The 19,605-nt window shown below is 30.8% G+C and overlaps 1 protein-coding gene across 1 annotated transcript; it reads left to right on the top strand.

The window, feature by feature from the left end:
• The first annotated feature begins 406 nt into the window (after positions 1 to 406).
• On the top strand, positions 407 to 1,565 carry LOC141690110 (two-component response regulator ORR21-like). Its single transcript, XM_074494753.1, has 4 exons — positions 407 to 551; positions 690 to 839; positions 1,176 to 1,324; positions 1,461 to 1,565. The coding sequence occupies exons 1-4, from the start codon at positions 470 to 472 to the stop codon at positions 1,554 to 1,556; spliced, it is 477 nt and encodes a 158-aa protein (XP_074350854.1). The 5' UTR covers positions 407 to 469; the 3' UTR covers positions 1,557 to 1,565.
• Positions 1,566 to 19,605: the final 18,040 nt, after the last annotated feature.

Below are 19,605 nucleotides of genomic sequence, written 5' to 3'. Positions count from 1 at the left end.
AAATAATGTAAACTGTTTAATACGAAAAGATTATAGACTATCCATAAATATTCTTTGGATTTTTTTTGAAAGAATTTTAGTATTATATTTATAGTAGTTTATTTTTTTGGTATATATGTTTGAATCTTTATACTATTGATATGGATAATTGGTTAGAAAATAGGTGCAACCTAAGCTGTCAAAAAACACTAATGAATATACACATATTGATATCTACTATATATAAAACTATACAATCGTATGTCATATCTACATATAGATACATTTAGTTTATTATCTATAGATATTTGTTAAAGATAATAAGGATATATACTATCCACCCATATCTATTAAATTTTTATCCAGGTTACATATCTTTTTATTATATATTCATTAATCTTTACAGGATTGACATGAAAAATTGTTATAAATTGGATGCAACCCAAGTTCTTTAGCAACCACAAGATACAAATTCAAAAATCAAAGAAAGATGTATAAGTTTTTGGTGGTGGACGATGATGAGACATTGAGAACTCAAATTTGTAACATGCTTCAAGAATGTGAATACGAGGGTATTATTTTGTATTTATCTACTAACGTATATCTTGATTTTTTTAACATATACAACACTTGTATATACACACACTCCTCTTTAAAAATCTTTCCACCTTATGTCTGCACTGCTAATGATTTTCTTAAATGAATTTCAGTAATGGGTGCAAAAGATGCTGCTGAGGCTTTCAGTATGTTAAGGAATGATTTGTTTGATCTCGTTATTGCTGAAATACACATGAAAGACATCAACGGTGTTCAACTAATGCAACAAATTCATGAAGAATTCAAGTTACTACCAGTTATTTGTGAGTTTGTGTTATACAATATTATATAAGATTAAAGTTGAATAAACATAAGAACAATTAATATTTACAAATAAATATATATGACACTAATTTACGGTTATTTGTGAGTTGATTTAATTTTTTTTAGCTTTGTTATAGATATAGACACTGATATATTTTAGTAGATTTAATATATTCACATTCTTTTTTATATGGGTCAGAGATATTCTATATTTTTCAAAGCCTTTTATTCACTTTTAAAGTTATATATGTTCTAATAAATATTGTTATGTATAAATAGAATAATCTTATATTTTTACATTCCATTTCATTAGCTAATTGTTCTCATACATGCAGTAGTATCATCTGATAATAGAAGAGAGGTTATAATGAATGCAATAAAGAAAGGAGCACAACAGGTCATTTGGAAGGATGGTATTACCATAGATGATTTTAAAAACATATGGCAATATGTGATACTATGGAGAAAGAAGATTTATGAGCAGGTAACTCATGTACTTTATTTATTTTTCCAATTAACATGTGTATATGCAGGGGCCGACCTAGCCCATGGCTAGGGTGGCTAGGTGGGCCTCCACCCCCACTGAAATTTTAGCCGCTAATTCATTTGTGGTTGTGTAGAAGGGCAAGGCTAAGCAACAGGTTGATCTCTCACCCAATCAAGATCTTAGTGTCTCCTCTAATGAAGATGTTAGTGTCTCATCTGACGATGAATGAGGACTCAAAGGGGGAAATTCACATTTATGAATCAAGACAAAAAGAGGAAAAGTCATATTTCATAATTTCAAATATTTGTTCATTGAATAATAATATTGAGTTTGGGAGAAATTTCAATGATTCTATTAATCTTTCTTTTATGTACAAAGTGGTTATTAGTTTTTTACTTTTTTTTTTAATTTAAATCTTTAAAGTTAAAAGAAATATATAAATACAGGTGTTATATATTTATTATGTGGATAAATTTAAAAACAGTTACATATCTTAATTGTAACACCCCTTTAAAAAGAATAAAAGTAAAATCCATAAATCTGCAAACAAAGCACTAATATATTTCTGAACAATAATTAAACAGTCTAAAATCTTCAACATAAGATTAGTTCTCCAAACTTTCAAAATCAATAATATAAATGTTGAAATCTCTAAATAAATGATTAAGTCTAGACACTCATAAAGTCCGAAATTTTAATCAATAAATGGGTACCCCCTCCACCATACAACGGCATTAGCTAAACACCCAATACGAATTTCGAATACAATTTATAAAACAAAAACCAGAAATGAAGATTTCACAATTTATAATAAAACAATAATTTTAAAAATAAGAAATAAGTATGGCTCGAATAACGAGGGGTTAAAATATTTCATACCGAGATCAGAACAGATAAAAAACACACATTGTACGGTACATCATGTGTGTAATGAATTGGACAACGTGTAGGGCATATACAATATCAGCTTATATCAAATCACACATTGAACTCTAAGTGCACTCACGTATTATCAACAAATATAAAATGGCCAAAAACTCCTCCCAAGAGCTAACAGAAGGATACGTCGTGACCAATCACACTGTCACGGAAGTTTCATATCACTGGTGCGGCTATGACATTCCCCTACAGCTCGTTAAGTCGGTATACCGTATACCATATATTACTTTAAGGGTCAAATGAAAAAATATTCTCGCAAAATTTTAAAAATCACTTGAGACAAATAATTCATATTTCCAAAGTGGAGGGTGCAATAAATAAATTTTGAAAACCGCATAAACAGACATTTAAAATTTTCCAAAATCAATTTTCAAAACAACTTTCGGATGTTAAAATGATCAAACAATATTAATGGAGCAAATAAAATATTGAATTCAATAAATCAGGGATATTTGATATCTAGGAGGAGTGGCGCTGAATAAAAAGAGATAGAATCCATATCTCGAATAGCGCAACTAAAATACTAACAAATCTGCAATTGAGTGACTAAATTTTGGGCCCACGATCTAAATACAAAATTATAATTTATAATTAATATTTTGTTGATTCTTAAATTAGTTAATAATTTATTTGAAAGCAATATTTATATTAATCTAAAATTGTGCCGCAACTCTACTACTGATTTTGGTACTATAGGACACTACAACCACACACATCAAAACCATATCCTCCTCCATAAAACAAGACAGATGTACCAAATTCAGAAATGGATCAACTCAGCATACTAATTAATCAAGTAAACAATATAAATATACAAACTGATGTTGACACCTAGTCATGCAACAATTAATTATTTTAATTCACCACTTTATTCATTACAAATATATTAACTAATTACAAAACTAAAACATATGCATACTATTAGTTCATCTGATAATTAAAAAAGTTATACCCACAATATACATAAAATTGATAATGAGTATCCCCACATATAATAATAATAATTGTTTAGTGACATAACTAATAAATATGAAACACTCTATCATGATATTACATACAAATAAAAATTATTTATTTTATTAACGAACTCACGATTTGGTTAATTACTATTAAAATCACAACTTTTAAATAAACCTGATATAATATAGTTATAAGCAAAACCATGTACACTAAACATATATAAATTTAGTATTAATTATTAACTCAAAACATCAAATAATTATATCTAGGTATTAATCATCAAATCAGAATCATATATATATAGAGAGAGTAAAGTTCTTTGGATACTAACAATTATACTTCAAAATTATTTTAAAATATATAATATTCATGTATATTATATATATACCCCTTAAAAGAATTCCGTCCGCGGAATCAAACAAAACTACATATTTGTACCTCATTCGAAAAAATACAGATATATCTCAGGAATAGAGACTTCTAACTCCCAAGTCATCTCTCTCTCAGAATGACTTTTCCACAAAACCTTCACAAACGGAATGGTGTTCTTCCTCTGAACTCGCTCCTCTCGAGCTAAGATAGCCTCAACTTTTTCCCCATATGAAAGATCTTCTCTAATATTATGTAATGTCACGGACCCACACTACTAACTAGCAGAAATATGCATTATATTAATTAAACTGTAAAGTACTACAAAAAGATAGAATATTAAAGCTACAAACCTTAACCACAATCCCCGGATCCACATGAATGAGTTTGAACAACATCTAACATCTTTTAATATTATAGACCAAAATATCTTGAGTCAAATTACTACCAAATATTAAACACAAAGTTTATAAACATTAGGGAACTACTAGTTCCCCACCTTCTCCAACATCTGATTGTAGGCATACCCCGAGTCCCCGGAAGTCTTACGTGCGGTTTGCTTGAAATGAACTATCTTCGGGTTTCACAGGAAGGATAACATTAATAACAATATTAATGAGCAAAACGCTCATCAAGTGAATAATAGTGAATAACAATACATCATATACTCAATAAAATGATAACAGAAGATAATCAACAATATGAAATCTCAAATAAAAGATCAAGTTTTTAATAAGTGAATGGAATTGGAAATCTCACGGTGCTATGAGTGATGAGGGGATGAGGGGTGATCAGCCCATATCAAAGCTCTGAAACACATAACAAGTTATTCACAACTATTGAGGATCCTTGGCATACATTGGCAATATAAAACCATTAGGCTCCCCGCCACTGATGTTTAACAGTGACTGGCGCCTCAGTCTTACCAGAACATACCATCTAATTCCTTTTAATCAATTCATTTTAATTTCAAAGGGTTTTTGATCAAGGACAAGATAACAAGGGTTGGTATTGTCAAGGTTCAAGTGACAAGTTTTCTAAAATTGAGGGAGTGTTATTAAGATGAGGGTTCCCAAAGAAATAATTCAAATTTGTGAGGGGTTTAGGTTTCATATGATATATTAAGGGACTATTATAGGGTATCCATGAGGGTATAAGGTAATATATGATGAAAAGGGGTCAATTCAAGTATGAAAGCGGTTAACTAAATCCAAGATTTAATCATTAGGTGATGTCAGGAACTATTTAATTCTATTAAAACTGTAGTCATGCATCCACAGGGTATTTAATCAAAAGAAGCAGAATTATAGAGGTAAGTTGAGAGTTCACTTGCCTAGACTACGCTTACTGAGCACTTATATGGAATCGTCTAAGGGCTCCTTTCTTGGCCTCCTACTTGAACGTATAATAAATAGTATCCTCGTTACAACTCTTGCTAACTACCCTTTCGCGTATACTATAAATATATATATACATATATACACATATATATAATTAAATTCTACTAATTACAAGTAATATATGGATCACATAAACCACATAACACCTAGCAAGAAATGGCATGGCAATTTATCACTTAATTAATTGTATATACCTAGACTCTGTTTACGACCTTAGTCACTTAAGCAATTAACCAAATAACATACAAATATTATGAACAATACTCCTAATTCTCCTTTACAGACCTCAACTAAACCTAGATTTAGTAAGGCACACTTGTGCCTCACTTCAAATAACTCACAAATGTAATGCACACTACTTAACTTACCGAATATACGCCTTGGCCACTACAAGAAAAAAGGCTAAATTCCCACTCAAAAAGTTGAAATTTCTGAAAAAATTGAAAGGTCCGCCCAAATCTTGAATTCAACCGTATCTGATTGAAAATGCAATTCTAAATTCAACCGTATTCGGTTGATTTCACAAACAACAATTTAAATAAAAATAAAAATAAAAATGATTATTAATCAGGAATCCAGTTTCCTTCCGGTCTCGTGTTCCGGTACCCACAAACAAACGCCGACCAAGTTTGTTTTGGCCTCAAAATGAATTAGTTGCTTTGTTTTTCTATCCATTTCTATACAACAATAACATACGCACAATCAAAACAATGGCAAAAAATAGCCCAACAGTCAAAACAACAACAAACAACAGCCCAATCCCATACTTGAATCCGACCAATTTCAAACAAAAATCGGTGCCGACTTCGACAAAACTCAATTTTTACTCGAATCTTAACTAAAAGCAATGATATCAAATTGTAATCAATAAAAATATAAGTGAGCCCACACTTTCCACAATAATGATATTAACTGTTAAATTTATAAGGAGCAAATTTGCCTAAATCAAGAGCTAAGTGGTGAGCTTGATAAAGAGAACACACGACACTTTATTACAAATTAAAATAGTCTATTTGTAGGTTACCCCTATGTTCTGTGACGGGGAATGATTAGTGAAGTGAGATAAAAACACACGGAAATATAAAGCTGGACCCTCTGTAGTCTGTTCTCACTGAAAGTCAGTGACTCAATAGCTAACCATTGAAGCCTGTAACATTAAGAGGTAGAAACTGACCCCCATTAATGAGGCATCTTCGAGCTATTTTCCGGCGAAGATGAGGCGTTGCTGGTCCTGTGGGATGCCTTCTTTGTCTTGGATCTTCGCTTTTCCATTGTCGATTGTGTCGGCGGATTCGACCTTGAGTGTGATGGTTTTGCTGGTTAGGGTTTTTACAGAGATTTGCATTTTTGTGAGCGGCTGTGAGAAATGAGAAAGAGGGGTAACAAGAGGGTTTTGATTTATATGAGGGGAGGTGAGAGTTAGGGTTGGGCTTTTGTGTTTGGGCCCAAACAAAAAATGATCGGTTTAGTAATACAAGACTACCGAATATGATTATATCTTTAATGTTTTTTTAATGTTTTTAATGTTTTTTGTCTTGGATCTTTAATGTTTTTTAAGGATTATATCTTGATTAATATGATATGAAATATTGTGTTAAGATTATTTTTAAGGTTTGTAAATATTTTTTGACAAATTAAATTAAATTTATTATTTACGATTTAAAAAAAATATATATCTATATATATTAGTGATATAATCGTACAGATGTCAATATATATATATATATATATATTAGTGATATAACCAAAATTTAAGATAAAAAATTATTTGGTTTTCAATTTTAAAAGTCAAGCATGAGTTTGACTAGTACAACTAACTAGTGTTTAGTCTTGAATTGATGTTTCGATTTTTTTAAAAATATTTTTCATCGATCTAACCGTACGGATGTCAAAAAATATATATTAGTGATATAATGAAAATTTCATATCAAAACAATTTTATTTGGTTTGCCAATTTTAAAAGTCAAGTATCAGTTTGACTAGTACAACTAATTAGTGTTTAGCCCTCAGTTGGAGTTTTGATTTTTTAAAAAATATTTTTCATCGATCCAACCATACCGATGTCAAAAGATATATATTAGTGATATAACCAAAGTTTCAAATTAAACCAATTTCATTTGGTTTGCCATTTTAACAGTCAAACATCAGTTTAACTAGTACAACTAACTAGTGTTTGGTCCTGGATGGGTGTTTTCATTTTTTTAAAAATATTTTTCATCGATCCAACCATACATATGTCAATATATATATATATATATATTAGTGATATAACCAAAGTTTCAGATCAAAATAATTTTATTTGGTTTTCCATTTTAAAAGTCAAGCATGAGTTTGACTGGTACAACTAACTAGTGTTTAGTCCTGAATTGGTGTTTCAATTTTTTTAAAAACATTTTTCATCGATCCAAACGTACAAATGTCAATAGATATATATTAGTGATATAATGAAAATTTCATATCAAAACATTTTTATTTGGTTTGCTAATTTTAAAAGTCAATTATGAGTTTGACTAGTACAACTAATTAGTGTTTAGTCCTGAGTTGGAGTTTTGATTTTTTTTAAAACATTTTTCATAGATCCAACCGTACGGATGTCAAAAGATATATATATATATATATATACATATTAGTGATATAACCAAACTTTCAAATTAAACAATTTTATTTGGTTTGCCATTTTAACAATCAAACATCAGTTTAACTAGTACAGTTAACTAGTGTTTGGTCCTAGATGGGTGTTTTGATTTTTTAAAAATATTTTTCATCGATCCAACCGTACAGATGTCAATATATATATATATGTATGTGTAAATATATTAGTGATATAACCAAAATTTCAGATCAAAACAATTTTATTTGGTTTTCCATTTTAAAAGTCAAACAAGAGTTTGACAATTACAACTAACTAGTGTTTAGGCCTGAATTGGTGTTTCGATTTTTTTAAAAATATTTTTTATCGATCCCACCATATGGATGTCAATAGATATATAGTAGTGATATAACCAAACTTTCATATCAATATAATTTTATTTGGTTTGCCATTTTAACAGTCAAGTATGAGTTTGACTAGTACAACTATCCGGTGTTTAATTCTGAATTTGTGTTTCAATTTTTTAAAAAATATTTTTCATCGATGCAACTATGTGAATGTCAATATATATATAAATAAATATATATATTAGTGATATAACCAAAGTTTCATATCGAATCTATAACCTGTAACTACATATTTAATCTATCTATCTATATTTTGTAGCGACTTAAGAAAATTTTCATTATCAGCTCACTAATATTTTTCTCAAAAAATTATAATGACTTTAATTTAAATTATAGACTTTATAATATAAAATTCAAAATACTATTATCACACACACATATACATATATATATATTATATATATATATATATATATATACTGTATCAAATATATTTGTACATGAAATAAATATTATAAATGCATAATTTTCCTAATAAAGATAAAATTAAAATAATTATTATAAGTTTTTAAGTTTTCAAAAAATTATTATGTCAACTCAAAATGATCGCATTTATATTAACGGACAATGGTTATTTTATGTATTTCACTAAATTCAACCGAATTTAGTGCAAATGAAATTTTCCCATTTTGCTCAAAATTTGAAAAAAGGAGGGAAATTTCCCGCCAAATCCAAAATTAGTTTTTGATCGATTGCGGTCGAATTTAGTATATGAAAATAAATTTTATGAAGGGAAAATTCCCGCTCTTTTTTCCCATGTTATAAATTCGACCGAATTTTTTTTCGGTCGAATTTAACTCCTAATTACGACCGTTTTAATTTCGACCATTTTTTTTCAACCGCTGCAAGTGGAATTTATTTGTAAATACGACCGATTAAATACGACCGTTTAAATTCGACCGAGGCCAGTCGAATTTAGCCGTGTCCAAAGGTTTCGACCGCAGGCGGTCGAATTAAGGCGCGGTCGAATTTAAATCAGTTGTATTTAACCCTGTTTTCTTGTAGTGGGCACCAATTATGTGCCTTGTAAAAAATATGGATTTCTACCTTGGGACTTTGATATATTCTGACTCCCATGACTTCTTATGACTTTAAGCTAACTTTAGAAATTGGTCTGACATCAAGGCCTCAGTAAAAAGATACACAAAAGCAATGCACTTCTCTAAAGTTTCCAAAGGCAACCCTAATGGTGACTCTCGGGTGTTTTGGTGGAAATAGGGTATCTCCACCTTGGGCCTTCACTCCAAACCAACTCTCAAAGGTTATTAAGACTCTAAATTGACTCTAAAAGTTAGAATGACTCGAAGAACTCACTCAGGACTCCCTAGGCCTTAAGTGGAAGTTGACTCAAAACTTAATACTCATTTATCTAGTTCATTTATTGATTTTAATGGCTTTTTAAGCTTCCTAAGACTTTATTATACCTATTTAGACCAAGGCCCCATGAAGGCCTAACCTATGACATGATAATAATCAATCAAAAGTCAAGTTTAATCAAATCTGCCCTGTTCTGAGCTGTTCTCGGGTTTGTGTGTATGCACCTAATTAAATGCAAGTTTTAATTGATTCTAAAGCTACTGGACTCAAGTATGAACCATGTCCCAACTCCCCTGAGCTCAGGCCTATTAAGGCCTTACTAAAACTCATCTAAAATGACCTAAACTTCTAGAACAAAATTATGCCCTGCTAAAACTAATGAATTAAATCAATCAACAAAATCAATCAACAACCGACCAAGGCAAGTGCTAACATACACTAACATCTACTGACTTACAACTTATAAGGTCCATTTGCAATTTATTTTGCATGAAGATCACTTATAAAAACAAGCAAAGTAACACATCACAAGACAAGCCATCACTTGGCATTTAAAGGCAAAAATTTGAAGTAAACATGCATGGTAACATCATGAAACCTACTGACCATAAGCTCATATCATCATATATAATCTAAAATAGCATTTTATTAAAGTAATCATGGCATGCAACTCACAAAAATCAATTATCAAGAGGTTAAAAGAACAACTATATTGGCAATATCACATCTTCGAGTTTTTAATGAAAAATTCGAACTACATATCAAAAATAATAACTTGATATCTACTGAATATAATCCCTTATCATCATGGAATACTTCATCTAGAAATTTTATAACAAAAAACCACAGCATGCATCTCATATAAGTCTAGTACCAAAGCACAAAATCAACAAGAATGGTTTTTACTTCGAAAACTACTTATAAACCAACATACAAGTGCTAAATCCTACATGCAATTGCTAAATCCTACATGCAAGTGCTAAACTTAATTTATCTTGAAGTAAAAATGGCATGCAAGAATTTAAACTTGATAAAACAACATTTTTAAAGAATAAGACTTTCGAAAACAACATGCATGGTCATTTTAATAAAAAACTACCCAAGATCAACACTCTAAACATTCGGCTCTTAAGAAATCAGTGCCAGATGTTCATGAACAAGATTATGACATGGAAAAATAGAAGTGTAATACCTCTCCAAGATCACATCTTGCGCATATCTATAAGCCACCATGGTCGAAACCTTGAGTTCACAAGAACTAAGGTCTTAACTTCGGCTTTAACAACATGCACCCATAAAACTATCCTTAAAATGAAGATACTCGTCTAGATGATGAAGGTGTTGGCTTGACTAGCTTGAGAAGTGAAAGAAAATGAAAAGAAGTGAAGAAAAATTGCAAGAGTGGGGTGGGGGTGTGCTTTAGCCGAGAGGGAGGGAGGAGAGGAGAGGGTGAGGTGTTTGAGTGGGTGTGAGGTGAAATGAGAGCATTTTCTTGATTTTGATACTTTGATTTGATTACAAGTGGTAGTGGAATGGAAAAATTACACAAGTGTCCCTCTTGCTAGTTGTGACAAAAATTGCATGCAAGGTCAAAGGAGTAAACTAGCAAGTTAGTGGGGTCGGAAGTTGCACTCTTAGCCTTGGACTCTATTATAAGCTAAAATGCATGCAATGTTAGACTAATAATCTATTAATTAATAAAAGTATAATTAAAAAGATTGGATTTTAGTAAATAACATACAACTACATAAATCAAAAAATTAATAACATAAATACAACGGGCTTTTAGAAATTTTATAAAGTTGTTTTCAAAAATATTGAACAAAAATATATATTCTTAAAATAATTTTCTAAAATTAATACTCTAATATATAAGCCAAATAAAAATATGATTAACAAGTCTAAGATACACAAGAAAATGTAAGCAATTTGATTCTAAGCCGCTATTATACAAATTATCATTTTTTGTCAAATTACAACTTTTATTATCCAATCGTGATAAACTTAAACATTAATTAATTTTGTAATGAATTTTTCTTGCGTACTTAAATAATCTAACAATGTTCGGAATGCCACACATCGAAGAATGTATACGAACGCATTGAATTCACATAATTTCTGACATCTATTACATGAAAAATTATATAGTGCACAAAATAGAATATTATATTACATTCATATCAAATATTTACAGGCGTTAAATGTAATGGATAATGACTACGTGTAATGGATGATATTTTTAGCCCCTCAAAAAAGATATGTGAAACACATTATGCAGATGAGATAGTTGTGGCAGAAATGCAAATTTAAAAGACATTTCCTCCACTTTCTCCATAACATCAAAAGGTCCAACATACCTCAAACTAAGCTTCCCCCTCATACCAAAATGTTTCACACCCTTACAAGGCGATACCATCAAAAACACATGATCACCTGGTTCAAATCCACCAAACTTCTTGTGATGGTCCGCATAACTCTTTTGATGTGATCAAGTATCCTTTAAACTTGCTTTAACTTTGTCCACCTTCTCATTAGTGATTCTAACTAACTCTGGTCCTTTAATGACTCTCACACCAACCTCATCCCAACAAGATGGAGCCCTACACCTGCTACCATAGAAAGCCTCAAATGGTGGCATACCAATAAAGTGACAACTATTATTGGATGTAAACTCAACCAAATACAAATACTTATCCCAATCACCTGTCCACTCTAAAGAACAAACCCTCTACATATCTTACAATGTCTGAATCATCCTCTCTGATTGTCTATCGGTCTATGGATGATAAGCTGTACTAAAATTAAGCCTTGTACCCCAAGCTTGTTGGAAACCTTTCAAAACACGATATAAATCTCGTATCCCTGTTAGAAACTATCGACATAGGCACACCATAAAGTCTAACAATATCACACTGGAAAATCTATGCCAACTCCTGAAGAGGAGTGGTCTCTTTAATAGGTAAGAAGTGAGCGGACTTAGTAAGTCTATCAACCACCGCCCATATGACATCATTCTTCTTGAAAGTTCTCGTCCAATGAGTCACAAAATCCATAGTAATGTTTTCCCACTTCCAAACCAGAATATCTAACTACTGCAACAATCCACTAGGCCTTTAATGGTCTATCTTCACTTGTTGACATGTAAGACATTTCCCCACAAATTTAACTATATCTCCCTTCATTCCACTCCACCAGAAATGCTTCTTCAAATCCCCATACATCTTGGTGGAACCTGGATGAATATAGAATGAAGAACTATAAGCCAACTTTGAAATTTCCTTGTGAATTATAGGGTCGGCGGGCACACACAATTTATTACCCAACCATTACGCCCTCATCATCAATAGAAAAATGTTTTTTCTTGCCACCTGCCACCTCAGATCTAATAACTTTCAAACATATATCACTCTTCTGAGCTTCCTTAAATTTTGAAACAAGATTTGATGCCACTTTCAAACTTGCAATGCCACTTCCTGACCCTTTAAAATACAACTCCTTATTATTAAAATAGAATAAACAAGTATTGTTTATTTAATCAAAATGAAAACCTTTCTTGTCCTGACAAGAACTTGATTTAATGTATATGTTAAAGGTAGGCACATAATAACAATTTATCAAGTTCTCAATCTCGCCCAATGGACAAAGTTAGGTATCGAGTTTTTCAACTAAAGCGATAACTTTTGGTCCAATTCTAACCTGATACCTGAAACTTGACCATTGCTAGTCTTCTTCTTCAGATCTTCCAAACAAGCTTGAAAATTTAACTTCCAGTCATTAAGTTATTTCCACATAAATGACAATCATCTCTTTTAGCAACATCACTATCAGGCTTCAAAAACCCTTTGGGATTGGACTTTGGTTTGGCACCGAATAAGATCAAATCTTCACCTTGCATGTGTACTTTCCTTACCCATTTGTATTCCATATGTACATCATCAATATGGATGTAATTCATACCTTTACGAAGTTATTTTCAGCAGTTCTAAACATGTTTAACAACTCAGTGAGTGTTCTTTCTATCTCATTCATTTTGTTCTTAAGAAAACTAAGAATAAAATATGTTCAAAGGTTGTTTGATCAAATCAACCTAAGTATCTAGAATATTCTTGAAACCCAAAATATTAAGGTACATATACCTATCATTTTTATAACATGTGGTCCAACCGGATATCAATCTTCCATTAATTCAAAAGTATGGTACCTTATTATTGTCAAATCTTTCTAACGAGCCAATCCTTCAAACATCATTTGAAGGTGCTCAGTCATTTCATAAGAATCATTATGCTCTTGTTGCTTCTAAAACTCAGCACTCATAATTACAAGCATGAGACATGAAACATCAGTTGCATAATCAACTTGCTTGTGATAAGCATTTTGTTCAGCACATGTTTCATTCTCACCAAGAAGCAATAAGGGATGGGTTTGAGCGACGTCCTTGAACTTGAGGTCAATCCTCAAGTTCTCATGTCAATTGAGGAAATTATCATGTCATCTTGTCCTTTTCAAGGAATATTACATAAAAAACTTATTTCTATTATTTGTCATTTGATATCTACAATATTAAAGTGCATAAAATGACTTAGTTCACTAAATTATGTTCAAGTGATTATTCATATATATATTCACAATATATATCTCCTACTATTTTTATCTAATCAATAGCCCTAACTATTAATTCAGAAAGAATATCTTCTATACCCTTTCTAGTGACCCAATATCCATATTTTATCATGCATTAGGTCAGTTTTGGCTTTTCTCTTAAAACATGATTATTTAGGTAGACAACATTTGTCAATTATATCAATTATATAACATTTGGATAACTTGGTGAAACAATATTTGTTCATATTTATCTAATAAATCTCGCCAAACTCTATGCCTCTAAGTTCACAATCCTATTGTGAACCCACTCTTTGTGGATCTAGGGGTTAACGCATTGGACTCATTGGAAGGCATATGATCAACTTAATCTTTAACTTTAGGGTTTTGTTAAATTTAAAAGGATCATCATTCCATCATAAGGAGGTGCCCATTTTTTCCTTGAATAAAATACTTTAAATTAATATTGGACAATGGTTTGATTTCCAGGTAGTGAGAGAGTCACAACGGTCTCTCTTAAAACCCAGAACATTACAAGTTCAATGAACTCGCTTTTGACAAAATTGCCCCATATCAGAAAAACAAAGAAAATTTGTATTTTATTCCGTGGTTCATAAATAGGAAAATCTCATAATCGTTTGTTTATTTTAAAATTTTGAGTCATTATAGATTTTATCTTGTTTAGAAAGAATGGCATAGGTGTTGTATCTAATACATATATCCTTAATCTGAATAAACATGCATCTTTATAAACTACTCTACAAATACATTTAACATATGAGCATATATATGTAAATTGTGATATATTAAATGTGGTTCGTTATGGCTTTATCATATGTGATCTTTATTAAGCTAATGACAAAGATCTAGGTAAATCTAAGATGGAAAATAAATATTGGCTAACTATTACATGTCTTCTTTCTTTTATTGCTTCCTTGGATGGCCTCCTTATAAGATTACTCTTCCTTGATCTTCAAATATTCATGTCTTTGTTTACATTACAAGAATGAAATATACAACTAATCTAATGAACTTACAAGAAAAACTCCAGTTACATTCGAGAATTAATAATTACAAGATCGAACGACATGCAAGCCGTATTTAAAAAACCATTAACTTGAGGTCATAAGCCATAATCATCCATCATGCTCAATTAACACATAAGAACATGTTAAAACACATAATATGATCTAAACATTTCATACCAATCATGATCTAATAATAAAAACCAAATATGGCAAAAATTAGAAAATTTGAAATTAAATCTAATAACATTAAATCGGAGATTACAGGGCCTCAACAACGTCAAACGCCTTACAGATCAGTCACTGATAGCCTTGGCTATTAGTTTTGTTCATACGGTCGATTCCATACGAAATAGCGTATTCGTTCACAAAAATCAGACACCAGACACATATTTCAGCAAATCCGATGCGTCTAATTCAAAATCATAACAAATACGATTCTTATAATAAGAACAAACATAAAAAATGTATATATCAGTAAATATACAGATTATATATTCATCATATGATTATACAACTCTCATAAATATCATATATTCAAAACGTATATATATACGCATATATAAACAAACTACATATAAAACATATAAAATCTTCTACATAACAGTCATGGTATATTGTATACATGTTATCATAATAAAACCAGTAAACACATAAATGAATTAAACACTTTTCGCAAGTACCTCTGATGCCATTGAAGGGTTTCGTGCATGTAAACCCAACAGAAATGGTAATTAAAATTGTGAAAAATGAGAATTTTTTAAATCCACCGCAGGATCCATGTGAAAAATAGATATTTAATTCATAGATTATATCGTTTACCTTAAGAAACTTTACGAATTGGTTGAATAATTGAGATTCAAAGATTGTTCAATCACCACGCCCGTTCTCGCGATCTACGCCCTATCGGTATACACACGAATATTTGAACTCAAGGATTGAATGTGTACTAGCACAAACTCATTTCTTCTTGCTCTCTCCATCTACTCTCTTGGTTGCTGGGGTTTTAGTAAAAGTATTCCACACAAAATCAGCCACACAAGAGATATTATATAGAGAGTAGAAAAAAAATTATAACTATTAACTAATTAGGAGTTATTATTAATTTAAAATCCCTATTTGTATAATAATTAAGTCACATTTAATTATTTACCAACTGAATTTAATAATTGATATTAGTAAATTCGAATATTATTATTTATCTAATTAATGACTTAATTAATATTATAAATAATTTGAATTACTTTAATTTAATTTAAATCTAATTTAAATTAAATTATCCTTCAAACATTTTTTGTGTGTGATCCTATAGATTATTATTACGTTGGCAACGAATTTTAAATCTAATATAAAATCGTAAATAATGAGCGGCATCTAGTAATACATCATTATTACCCAAGTAATAATAATTGAATCGGTGATCGATTAAACGTTTCATGAATAATGTATAATATAATATAATCCCTCTAATCATAGTTTAATCCAAATTTCCCTGAACAATGAGTAGACTATCATATCAAATCAACATTTGAGCATGACCACACATTTCATACTCTAGCTCACACAAGAGGCCAATAATATCACTTCTAAAATAGGTGGGTTAAATCCCATCTAGATCATTCATATTTCTCATATGATCTATAATATACCCAATATCCAATTTATCATTACCCGGTCAAGGATAACTTTTAATGGAATCAATGTATATTAATTCTCCTGTAGAAATATAATGACTTCAGGATTGAGGACCATTACATCATTATCACTGTGAGAATTACATATGACATAACAGACATGTAGAATCTCACATGGGATTATGCAGCACCATATACATTTACCAATGCCTGTGTTTTTTACTTTAGTATCATTATACCAATAATCAATGAGATGTGATCATGAATCAACAAACACACCAATTTTAGTGTAATATTGTTGTCCCTTAATAATAATACTCGAGTAGGGAATTTTAGGAATATTGATACTATTCTCATAATTTTATTCCAAAGACATTTATTAATCTAACATTTATATCACAGTAAATTAAGAAATAATAAATTATACAGGGTATAATCTATAGAACATGAACATTAATCATCCAAATGTCTTAAACTAAAATATCATGGTGTTTTCTCTAGGGCACAAACACTAACATCAAGTGCAATTCCCCTTAATGTTATAATAGGTCTACTATAATGCTTTTCTTGCCTATTATAACAGTAGAAAGTCATTATATAAGGCCATCTATGGGGTAGTGCTTCTATAGAAAGGGTTCAGTATGTTTTTACTTTTACCCAATTGATATCAACCTTAATTTCTAGTTCCCTAAGATTATCAAGAATGTATTAAAGAATCTAAATGTATCTCCAGGACAATACATGCCTTTTGCATGGGGAACATTGGCATGTCTGGATTCCATTAAAAAGAATCACCAATTGAAGATTAACGTTGACTTTATGAAATAATTTTATAGCCTCAAGAAGTTCATCAATTACAGGGTTCGATTTTCCAATAAAGACAGAGGTGCCCGTCTGACTATCAACAATGACATGATGAACGATTGGAACTGGAAGAAGAACTATGTTTTTTCTGAGAAAAAGAAATTGGGGAAAGACGTTGATTAGCTATTGGAATGTTGGAGCAACACGCATATGCCTCTTTAATATCTTTTCATTTCTTGCTCATTCTCTTTTCAAATATATACTTGTTTGAAATTCACTATTTTTCTTGAGACATCCTAGCCATATTTTTACTTCTTTATGTCCTCTTTTCTATGTTATTTTGATGTTTTGCCTTCAAATTAATTTAGATTAAATCTTCAATACTTGAGTGCCTTTTTTTCTTTTTGTTATACATCATAGATGTAATCTCTCAAGATAGTCCTATCACAATTTAATTAATTTTGTGTTCCCATGAGTGAATCTATCGTGTGCTTTTGAATTTGATGATAACGATGCTAACATCAAAGATATTGCCGACAAATATAAAAAAGACTGTTGCTAATAGAACTAGAGGCAAATTAGCTTTTTCTTCTCCTGTCAGGATGTCTTACTCAATTTAAAGCTTTTCTTCTGAAACTTTAGAAAGCCCCAAGAGTAATCAGAATGTGGAGATGAGTTCAGGGCAGATGTACGACAAAGGTATATGTTGCATCCTCTCTTTTATGATGTACCTCTTCTTGGATTTGTCTTTGTGTACTTTTTTACTGTTGTGGATTGAACCATGCTTTTTAATTATGAAGTTTAAGCCCCCAACGATTAAAACCTCTTATCATTTATGGTAAAGACATGTTCAATAAAAGATCTCCTGAAGAGATGTCCACAAAAATTGAATCGTCTAAAGCCTTAATATTGATGACTCCAATTGAAATTAAGTTATTTGTATGGTATTTTTTAACTTTAATCCTCATTTTTTAACTTTAATCCTCATTTTTTGCTTTAGTTATGATTGCTGATTCGATTTAGTGTTATTTATCTAATTTTTCTCGTTATAAATGCTAATCTATTATTTTATTACTGATATGATTAGGTTTTAAATATTTTGATTTGGTATTCGGTGCTTGTTATAGATTTATCTCCTTTATTTTATAGACAAGTTATTGAAATTAAGTTATTTGTATGCGCGCTCCGCCCGGGTACGAGAGGCTCATGACAGGGTTACTATAAAGTTATTTTAAGTTTCTATATGTTCTAGAGTGGATGATTTACATTTTTACTTGTAAAACTGCATAATGGAACTTTACTAGAAACTAATAAATTGCCTTGTCACTTGAAAATCTTTGAACACAAGTTTACTCAAACTGTTGAAATTGTCTTTAACTTGCAAGTTATTTATAGACGGTTATCGTTGTTATAAGTCTGGATCGGAACTTGAATGCAAGATTGAATGATTATAATAGACATTAATTTTAACGATTGTGTTCTGGTCAAATCTCAGTCAATTTGAAATTGACTGTGTATGCTTACAAGTTGGTGTTAGTTTTGTAAGTTAACAACTAAGATTGATCTTCCTTGTTTGCTTTTGCGAAAGTGAAACTGATTATTATTTGTTGTTTATTGTTTGTCGTAGACATATATGTTCAAGTATGACAGTGTCCATGGTTCCTGGAAGCATCATGAACTCAAAGTTAAAGATGAGAAGACCCGGCGGCAACACACCGTCGTTCGAGGATTCCAATCCCAAAACAAAGTATATGTGTAAATGTTATTTATTATCAAATATATATCAGTCTTGATACTGTTCAAGTATTGTGGTTTGGTTTTGTTCATGAGATATATTGTTATTGTTGTTCTAAATCATAAGATATATACTGATTGCTGAGCATTTCTTTCGCTCATACTTGTTTTATATCCTGATTCTTTCAGCTAGGTCAGGGCAAGCTTAAGTTCCAGGTCTGAGGAGAGCTTGTGTGCTTGTAGATAGTTTGGTGTGTTCTCTAGGTAGACAGTTTGGGACGCTTAACTAATCTACAAGTTTGTAATAAAATCTGAATAAGTTGTAAAACTAATTAGACTTATGGTCTGTAATAACAGTTGGTTTGTATTAGTGCCTATTCCATACTATAACATGTGATCGATCCAGTTCCATGCAAGGGGTCATATTTATTATATTATTCGGCTGTGATTATTTTATTGTGGTTTATTGGCTAGTGACCCCCAAATCTAGACCCCGGATG

The sequence above is a fragment of the Apium graveolens genome, chromosome 10 (assembly GCF_009905375.1).
Source record: "Apium graveolens cultivar Ventura chromosome 10, ASM990537v1, whole genome shotgun sequence".
NCBI classification, from domain to species: Eukaryota; Viridiplantae; Streptophyta; class Magnoliopsida; order Apiales; family Apiaceae; genus Apium; species Apium graveolens.
Note: the sequence above shows the minus strand (reverse complement) of the source record. Positions and strands in the feature narration are given on the sequence as shown.